The 10,292-nt window shown below is 43.9% G+C and overlaps 1 protein-coding gene across 4 annotated transcripts in view; it reads right to left on the reverse strand.

The window, feature by feature from the left end:
- FBXO21 (F-box protein 21) overlaps window positions 1–10,053 on the reverse strand; it is a 47,077-nt gene extending 37,024 nt beyond the window's left edge. For 2 of the 4 annotated variants that reach the window (XM_042909452.1, XM_042909451.1), the window contains exons 1-3: window positions 9,790–10,053; window positions 8,782–8,917; window positions 6,377–6,471 (exon numbers count right to left, since the gene is read on the reverse strand). In XM_042909452.1, the coding sequence (XP_042765386.1) occupies window positions 6,377–6,471; window positions 8,782–8,917; window positions 9,790–10,028 (470 nt within the window). In that variant the 5' untranslated portion in view covers window positions 10,029–10,053. Of the gene's footprint in view, window positions 1–162; window positions 1,509–6,376; window positions 6,472–8,781; window positions 8,918–9,332; window positions 9,673–9,789 lie in introns of those variants that run through there. The other 2 variants (XM_042909453.1, XM_042909454.1) reach the window with 2 other exon arrangements.
- Between the last annotated feature and the right edge of the window lie 239 nt (window positions 10,054–10,292).

Here is a 10,292-nt window from a genome sequence, read left to right on the forward strand (position 1 = left end):
GGAATCCTTTGCTGGCCGCTGGGCACCTGCCTCAGGGAACTCGGGCCCTGGGCGGCCGACCTTCTCTACGATCACGGCCATGGTGATCTCATCCAGTCTCATGGTTTCAAATATTGTTTCTGGCAGCCTTCAACTTATTTCCCAGAACACACTTCTCCTTACGTGCAACTGCTACTCCACATCCCCGCTCGGATATCCGGTGAGCTCCTGAAATGTCTCGGGTGAACGCGACTCTCTCTGCTTCTGCAGTCAGGCCGCAAACCTTGGGGCCACCCTGCCCTCCTTGGTGGCCTGCTCTCACAGACCATTCCAGCCATCCACCAGAGCTATCAGTTCCATCTTCAACGTGTATCGGACAGGTGAACACTTCTCACTAGCTCATCTGTGTCCTCACTGAGCTTCCAGCTTCAAATCCTGCCCCTCCACACGGCAGCCAGAGCGCTTCAGTTAACATGTTAAGTCACGGCACAAAAATCCCGTACCCAAGTCTCCAGGGATTTTCCACCTCGCTCAAAGTAAAAGCTCCAGTCCTAACGACGGTGCGTTAAACTCTTGCCCCATGACCTCTCTAACCTCAATTCCTGCTATTCCCCATCTCTGTCCGGCCTCCAGCCACACTGGCTTCCCTGCTGTGCCATCACGCTCGGTGGTGCTCACCTGGGGCCTCAGCACTCTCAGGTCCTTGACTGGAAGGTTCGTTCCCTGGAGATTTGCAACCCCCACCCTCACCCCCTTTCAGGTTTTCATTCAAATGCCATTTTGAGTAAGGCCTTCTCCCCTCTCCCCGCTTCACCCTGTTGCCTGGTTAGTATCTGTCTAGAGCCCCCTCTCCTCTTCTAATGTACTAAATCATCTTACTAGGTTAGTGACTCTCTCCCCCACTGGAAGGTAAGCCCCACAGACGCAGTGCTTTCTGTGTCGTTCACCGCTGTATCCTCAGTGCCTGGGATAGGTCTGGCACACAGCAGAAGCTCAATAAATACTTGCTAGTGGATGAGATACTTCACCAGACATACCAAATGCACATGGGGATCATGGGAAACAGGGTGACAGCGATTACTTTATCTGCGTGACTTCAGAAATAAAGGCCTCTCACTCTTCAGTTAGTAAATGACCGTCAGCAGAGCTAGGTTCCACCAGCCTTTTAACCTTTGAGTTGTAAAGTGTGTCAATCTAGAAAAGTGCATGAAACAAGTAAGCAGCTTAATGCATTAGTATAAGGCAAACAACCCTGTATCCACCACTCAGGCCGAGAAACTTTGCAGACACCCCAGAAGTACTCCAAGACCCTCTCCTCCCATCCACAGCAATCACAACCCACACCTCCATGCTCATCACTGCCTCACCAAATGTACAGCCCTAAACTCTCTAGCCAGTTTTGAGGTCTTTCAAGTCCCTTAATCCACAGGATCCCCTCCATCTTTTCTGTCCCTTGCACTTTATTTGCTGAAGAAACCTGGTTGTGTGACCTGAATTTCCCAGTCTGGAATCTGCTGACTGCATCCACAAGGTATAGTTTCACATGCTCTTCTGTCTTCTGAATTCCCTGCAAATTGGATGTAGAGGCTTGATCAGATTCAGATTCTGTTTATTTGGCAAGGAAGTCCTTCCATCAGGAGGCAATCGCGCCTTGGCTGTCTCTTTGGTGACGTTAGCAGCCACCGCTCCTCAGTGCCCAGGTCTGTTAATTCGTTAGAGGTCGCAAAGTGGCGATATTCTAATTCCACCATCCCTTCTTCATTTATTAGCCAGAGTATTTCTATAAGGAATAATTTCCTCTCATCTACTATTTGGCTCCCCCAACGGCACAATATATAGGAAAGGCGGGATAAATGCTCATGTCTTTCCTTTTACTGTTTTTCAACATAATAATAATTTGGATTTCTATTACCCTCCAGAGGTGAACAATTAGTTGTTGCTAAGTATTATTATGAACTAGCGGAGCTAAAGGCAGTTGGTGTGTTTCAACCCATTCCAGTTATTATCCACGCTACTGCTCAAATCCTATCTCTGGCCAATGGAAGCCTCTCCACGTTGGTCCCTGAACACTTACAACATGAAATATTGGTACTTCTCCTGATACCTGGTTCCAGGCTTTCAAGATTCTCCAGCCTGATCTTTTACAATTCCTGTATAAGACCTAGAATCAGCCCTTTCCCCAAAACCCTGGCTTCTTTTGATGGGAAATGGTATATTAAGACCACTGTCTGACTACTAGGGATCATCATTTCTACTAGGCTGGTTGTTGTTTCTGAACCTTTTCAATGGATAGAAATAATAAATCTCATGTATCTATGTGTGTATACACACACACACACACACACATACACCTACATTATTTTTAAATATACATCAGGAATTCATACTGACACTTCTAAATCAAATTCAGAACTATACAGTTTTTACCAGTTTCTATTCTGTATCTATAGCTTTCTTTCTTCCAGGAATACTCTACTCATCCAGGATACCAGAGATGACTTAGAATATCACCTAGTTACTCGTCTGCTTTATTCCACATCTCTCTTAGAAACATACATATACCAAGCCTCAGAATAACGAGACCAATATATTTATCACCTTGATGAGTACTGAAAAGAGCTAAATTTATTTTGCTTACATTCTGCCCTATTCTCTGCTCAGCTTTTTAAACAGTTGTACTACATCTATATTAAAAGGGTTTACGGCCATTACATACAATACCTTCTACCCTATTAACTGTCACTTGGATGTAATCCTACAAATAAATACGGATTTGATGGTCACCATTAGTCCTTGTGTCAGTGTCTCTCTGGTTGTTTTGGTTGTCTGACACTGTCCTATTTTCTAGAACATTTCTCATGAAGGGCTCAAAAGTCCCTGAGTCCTTGCAAGTTGGTAAGTTTGGGTCTGTAGTCTTTATACTTGGAAGTCAGTTTGGCTGGATATAAAAATCCTTGGCTGACATTTTTGATCCTTGAGCATCTTAAATATGTTATTGTTTTTTCCTCTGACACAGAGCAGTTGTTGAAAAGTCTGATGATATTCTGATTTTCTTTCCCTTGTAAGTGACTTCATCTTTTTTGCTTGGATGCCCAAAGGACTTTTCTTTTAAAATCCAGTAGGTTTACTGAAATGTTTCAGTGATGGTCACTCTGGGTCATTTTCTCAAGTACAGTGTATGCCATTTTTAATATGTTGTTTCAAATATTTATTGAAGATGTACTCTTTTTAAAGACCACACAGAACACCATAAAAGCAAAATATTTTCAAATATCCAGAGATTAATGCTTTAGCATTTTTGGAAAACTATCCTTCTTCCTTTTTATACTTTCTGTATTTGCACAATAAGCATTTGCCGGGAATGAAAACAAACAGGCTCCTTCAAGAATACCCAAAATATATACAAATGTAAAGTATCCCAAAATATTTACAAATGTGAGCATATTCCCTGTCATTTAAAAACAACCCTGTTTTAGGCTCAAATTATGTCAGGCCAAGGGGTGACATATCTATGACATTTACTTCTAAAAAGATGATAACACTATACTTTTTTTTTAATTAAAAAAAATTTTTTTTAATATTTATTTTTGAAGGAGAAAGAGACAGCATGTGAGCAGGGGATGGACAGAGAGTGGGAGACACAGAATCCAAAGCAGGCTTCAGGCTCTGAGTTGTCAGCACAGACCTTGATGTGGGGCTCGAACCCATGAGCTGTGATCATGACCTGAGCTGGTCAGACACTTAACTGACTAAGCCACCCAGGTGCCCCAACAGTATACTTTTTAATTGGCTGTGCCTATTTAGTCATTTTGCCAACGAGAGAGGTGAAAAAAGCAATATTTTGTTACTACTTAACATTTCTGTGAAGAGTGAATTTAAAGATCTACATGATTCTCAGCTACTTGGATTTGCTCTTTTCTGAATGTCCTCCTCCTTTGTACATTTTTCAATTTCCTCTTAGAAATTTTAAGAATTCTATCGGCTTTCTTTACAGTTTCTTTGCTCATAGGGAAGTTTATTTCTTATTGAAAAACCCTTTGTCTATATTCTTGTACTGCTTTTGTATTATCAGTCTTGGTTAAGTAGGTCTCCCTAGATTGGACACGAAGTCTATTTAATTGAGGGATTTTCATTGTGATAACTTTTAAATTTAGGTAATTTAATCTTGTGGAACTTAATTTTGCTACATGATGTTCTAATTTCTTCCAGATGAATATTCAGTTACCTCCAATACTATTTATTAAATATGCCATCTTTCCCCCTCTGACTTTAAATAGATTATCTTCTATGCTGGGACCTGTTTCTGAATTATTATCACTGATGTCGCTCTCAACTTTCATTTAAACATTATATTGTTTTGATTACAGCTAGCTTTATCATATGCCCTATCATCTAGTGATGCAAGTCTTACATCGTGATTATTTAAAAATTGTTTTTTCTGGCTTTTCTAGTGAATTTATTGTTCTCAATATATTTTATGCCAATATTATCCAATTAAAACACACACAAAAAAAACTCCTGTCCCCAAACTCTTTTTGGAACTGAAATGGAATGGCACTAGGGTTATGTGTTAATTTTAGAAGAACTGACATTTTTGTGATAATAAGTCTCCCCACCCAAGGACACGCTATCTTTTATGTTTTTCAATAACATTCTATAGCCTGACCTGGGACACTCATTCCTACGAGCCTATTACTTAGAAATGACACCACGAAAAACATCACCCTCCCCAGGAACATAAGATGGAGAAGGTAGTGGTTATTCATCGATAGCAGGGTAGTTAAATAAACTGTGGTACATACTGTAAACAGTAAACGGCTGTTAATAAAATGAATCAAATCAGTTGATTAGATTTCCACAAGGTAATGCTGAATGAGAAAAAAAAAGATACAGGAAAGTACCTATTTAATGATCACAATTTTGTGAAATAACGATGTGCTCCCATCCCCATGTATGTCAATGCATATTGGCATGAGGAACACAACCTAAGTTGGCAACCTGAGTTAATTACAGGGGCGGGGCTGGGAAACCAACACAAATGGAGGGAGTAAGGAGGAAGGGAGAAACAGCATAAGCAAAAAGAAACAAAGTCTGCACTCAACATCAAATCAAAACTAAAACAACTTGGAGCGCCTGGGTGGCTCAGTCCGTTGAGCCTCCGACTTCGACTCAGGGCATGGTCTCGCAGTTTGTAAGTTCAAGCCCCGTGTCGGGCTCTGTGCTAACAAACAGCTCAGAGCCTGGAACCTGCTTCGGATTCTGTGTGTGTCTCTCTCTCCCTGTCCCCTGCTCATGCTTTGCCTCTCTCTCTCTCAAGGACGAATAAATGTTAAAAAAAAATTAAAAAATAACTAATAAACTTAGTATATATGTTACATTTATGTATTTTAAAGTATATGCATACATATGTAAAAAAGCCAGCTTTTATTTTTAAGGCTGCACAATGCTGACTATTAGATCATACTTTAATTCATTTATAGATAAACCAAAATAGAAACGGAAAAATGACCTCTGCATCTGAACTCATCCAAGGCCTAGAATAGTGGCACATCTTACCTCTCCCCTACAGTTGTTCCACTGATAGACATTTCTCTCTCCTAAATCCCTTTAAAAACAACAAGAAGAATACCTTACTTCTTGTTTGTGAGACATATCACAATGAGCTCTCTTAAGGAAGATGCTAAGCTATGTTTCTACCTTCCATCACTAATAGTTTCCAAACTGTTAGAGCAGAAAACCTTTTCCACAGGTATGTTACACTGGAAGCCAAGTCATCTTTTTAGGTAAACTGGAAATTAACCTTCACAGCAGAAAATAGAAGGCATAAAAATTTGTAAGCAACAACCAAGAGATGATGGATTCTTCTTGATCAGGAGACATAAAAGAAGGACTCAACCAGATACCTAGAATGTTCATAGCCAAAGTAAGATGACTTCTTACCCAAATTCAGAAATTGTTAAAAAAAAAAAAAAAAAAAAAAAATCATCCATTAAGACATGCCTATTAAAAAAAAAAAAAAAAAAAAAAATCAACCCATAACAGACAAATTCAGTGATGGTGGATGGAGAGGTCATAATAAAGGAAGGGTAGTTTATATTACTAAATGGCATAACAGATACAAGTTCCCAGAGCCCCGTATGTGACCTACAGTGGGAACAAATACACATTCTCTTTTCTTCCCAAAAAGATTTTTGTAAGGTTTATTTAAATATCAATTGTCTCAGTGTATTTATATTATTTACACAGAATTTTTCAAAAATATAATTACAGCAAGACATGAAAGATTGGGAAGCACATGTCCCAGGGCTCGGCCACATACAAATTACAGCAGTCAATTCTGGGCATTATTATTAGAACAAACAAACAAAAAACAATCCCTGCTAAAACTATGACTTACCTTCCTTCCATATTTAGGATACACACCAGTTCATCCTCAAAAAATATCTCTGGTCCCTCAAGATTCTCTATGTCACTAAAACCATTACAAGGGACCTATGAAGAAGACATATACAAACAGGCCTCAGTCACAGGCAACAGTGCTGTCACTCTCCTACACAAATCTGAGATACAAAGGTGCTCATGTTCGTGGCAGTGGTAACTGCTATCCTACGCTATCTTGTACCACTCACCATGGCTGGAAAGTAATGTCCAGTATCAATAAGTTGTTCAGATTTTATTGTCAACTGTGCATTAATTATATTTTCATAGTCTGTAGCTTCAGTATCATAATTCACAATGATTTCATGCAATTTGTGAGGCAGTCAAGTAGGAGCAGAGACCCAGAGAGAGAAGTCTAGTACTTTGGGCAAGTAACTCAACTCACTGGGCCTATTTTCTCCTCTGTAAATTTAGGTGATGGTACCAATGAGCTTTAAAATTCTATTAATTCTTCCACTTTTTTTTTTTTAACACTTTTTTTTTTAAACATTTTTTTATTTTTTTGAGAGACAGAGCATGAGAAGGGGAGGGGCAGAGAAAAGGGGGGAGACACAGAACCTGAAGCAGGCTCCAGGCTCTGAGCTGTCAGCACAGAGCCCGATGCGGGGCTCCAACTCATGAGCCGAGCCGTGAGATCATGACCTGAGCTGAAGTCGGACGCTTAACTGACTGAGCCACCCAGGCGCCCCCCACTTGGTTTTAAAAGTAGCCAGGAAATTTCATGTCAACCTGTGTGCATGCAGAGAACACAGGAATAGAAAGGTCCTGAGCCAAAGTAATCATTCGCCCACTGATCAATCTTAAGTATATTCCTACTGTGTTCAAAGTCTTTGACATACTTCTAATTAGGCAGTGGTACAGGGAAAGAGGGAGCTAAGGAAGAAACATAACAATTCATCATTATTGGACAAACACACAGGCTGTTAAAAATGCACACAAAACCAGTTGGACTAGAAGTAGGAGCTGCAAACCAGCAGCCCATGACAAAGTGCATCAAATATATCTAGCACCCATAAACAATTTGTACCAGTTTTTAAAATATGGTATGAATGCTTTCAGCCAGGACATGGCTCATCCAGAACATAAACTATGCATCCTAATATCAACGAACGTTTATTTATAGAAATGAATTATACTGGGGAGTATCTAGTTTTATTCTCCACAGAAGAATAAGTTCAAATTTGTCCAAAGTTCAAATTTTCCCCTTCAAAACTTGAAAAGCCTTGAAAACACTCTGCATGTATGAACCCTATGAAGTAACATTAATTAACATTAGAAAACAGGAATTGATCGGGGTGCTTTGCTGGCTCAGTCGGTAGAGCATGCAACTCTTGATCCTGGGGTTGTAAATTCAAGCCCCATATAGAGTGCAGAGATTACTTAAAAATAAAATCTTGAAAGAAAGAAAGAAAGAAGAAAGAAAGAAAGAAAGAAGAAAAGAGGAATTAATCTTCGGTAAACCATGATAGTAAAATAAATCAGGGGTGCCTGGCTGGCTCATTTGGTAGAGCATGTGACTCTTGATCTCAGGGGTCATGAGTTCAAGCCCCCCATTGGGCGTACAGTTTACTTAAAAAAAAAAAAAAACCCCAAAATAAATAAATCAGACTGGCTCTACTTCCAGACCTCCCCCCAACCCCTGTACTAAGAAATAAATTTAAAAGATTAGTGTGAACTACTTCCCAGAGTTACAAAAAGAACCAGGACCTGATACAGAAATTCTGAGACACTTTGTGGGAAAACACAAACAACAAAACCCCCTGCATTTCAGCAATATTAGGAAAAACAACAAAGACACAAAAACTTTTCGGGGATAACGATATGTAATGTAAGATAATTTAGCTGAGGGAATAATAATTCTGACTTACAGATCGCTTCTAATCCTCTGCTACCCTAACAAATAGTGCTATTCACCACGGGTTAGAATCTTCAAAGCCACAGAGAAGAAAAACTGTATTAATTTCGCCAACCCTTCCGGGAAAACTACTGGGTGAAATCTGTACAGCGGTTCAATCACTGATGATTCCCCAACTCAAGGGGAGGCTCCGAAAAATAGGTTTAACCCCCTTGCAGGGAAAGAATGCTGATCTGGATTCCCTCTACATTGTGCCGCAGTTCCGTCCCTCCCCCTCCAGCCCCATTCTCTCGCTGGCTTTAGAAAAGTAAAGCTGGCAGGGACAAATGGCTTCGTGTTGTTGGATAGGAGGAAAAGGACACAATGACTCTTGCGGCCATCTAAGTGAGTAAGGGATCGTGAGGACTGAAAAACGGATACGGAAAAGAGCTGGATGAGCTACAGCCTCCAGACCCAGACACATGCACCACAGTAGGCAAAAGCCCGGAGCTACATCAACAGATCCTTACGTGCTCTGAAAAGAACCTCTTTGAGAAGGAGGCTACGATCTTCCGGGCTTCTAACCCAGCTTTCTGCCGAACTTTATACTCCTCCAACCAATTGACGTAGTCGGTGGGGCTGTAGTGTTTCATAAGGGAAGGCCACCTACAAGGAGAGAAACACCCCCTCAGCTTCACAGAGACTCAAAGGCAGACACGCGAAATCAAAGGCAGCCTTGAGACACAGGGAAAGAGCCGTATGCTTTAGCGGCACTAGGGGCCCTGGCGATGGACCCAGTTCAAATCTCCACCCGGCACGCACGCACTCGCTCGCGGCGTGACCTTGGCGTAGCAGTAGGAATGCTGTGTCTCCGCTCCCCATCTATAAAATGGGGCCAGTTGCAGCAACAATAACAGTGACGACAAGGGCTGCTAACATTTCCTGCGCGCCTCCCAAGAGCCGGGCCCCGCGTAAATGCTCCTTACACATCATCTCATTTAATAACTAGCAGCAAAAGGTAGGTCTAATTATCACCGCCTAAAGTCGATGCATGAGGCTCAAAAGGAAGGGAAGTCGCTACCCCGCAAGGTCACACGGCGAGTGTGCCAGGGCCAGATTTTTCCGCGGTCCCACATCGAAATCTGTGCTCTCCGCCCGCAAGCAGGGGATGCTGCGTCCGCTTCCTCCAAGGGCTGTTAAGATCATTGCATCGCCGGATCCATGTAAACATTTTAACTCGGAGTCGGGCACAAAGAAGCGCGCGGGATGGATCAGCAGGGATCCTACCGTCGTGACCCTCTAAGGCGGGCCCGGCTGCCGGGCGCTTCCCGATGCGCAATTTGGGCAGCGGCGTGGACCCGAGGGGCCCGGGGAGCCGGCGGCCTGGAGGCCTTTGTCTGTCGGTCCGCGGGCAGGGGTCCGGGGGTGGCCTCCGGGGAGGGGTCCGCGCGCGAGCAGGGAGGCGGCGGCGCGGGCCGGCCAGGCCCGGGCCCAGGGGGCGCAGGGCGGGGGCGCGGGCGGCGGGGCGGCCGGCTCACCTCACCCGGAACTGCTCCTTCCACACCTTCCCGCTACTCTGGCACAGCTCGCGCAGCCGCCGGCAGGTGCTGGAGACGCGGCCGATGTCGGCGGCCGTCAGCGAGCCGCTGCACAGGATGTACTCCAGCACCTCGCCGGGCAGGTTGACGAGGCAGCTGAGGCCCGCCGCCTCGGGCGCGGCCTCCTCCGCCAGCGCCGGCACCACCTCCATCGCGCTGTCGACCGCTGCCGCCGCCATCTTGTCCGCGTACCTGGGCCCGCCGCGCGCGCGCGCCAGGGCCCTCCGCTTCGCCCCGCCCACCCGCCTCGAGGGGCCGGGCCCCAGGTCGCCCCGCCCACACCCGTGGCCACCCCCCCCCCCCGCCACCCCCCCCTGCCCGCGACGCGGGCCAGGGCTGACCCAGGGAAACCCGTTCTTACAAACCAGCTGTGCTGTGGGCCTTGCGGCTGCGAACCAGCGATCAAAGCAGATTCCCTTTTTGATTATGTGTCCGGAGCGCTT

This window comes from Panthera leo, chromosome D3 (assembly GCF_018350215.1).
Source record: "Panthera leo isolate Ple1 chromosome D3, P.leo_Ple1_pat1.1, whole genome shotgun sequence".
Classification (NCBI taxonomy): Eukaryota; Metazoa; Chordata; class Mammalia; order Carnivora; family Felidae; genus Panthera; species Panthera leo.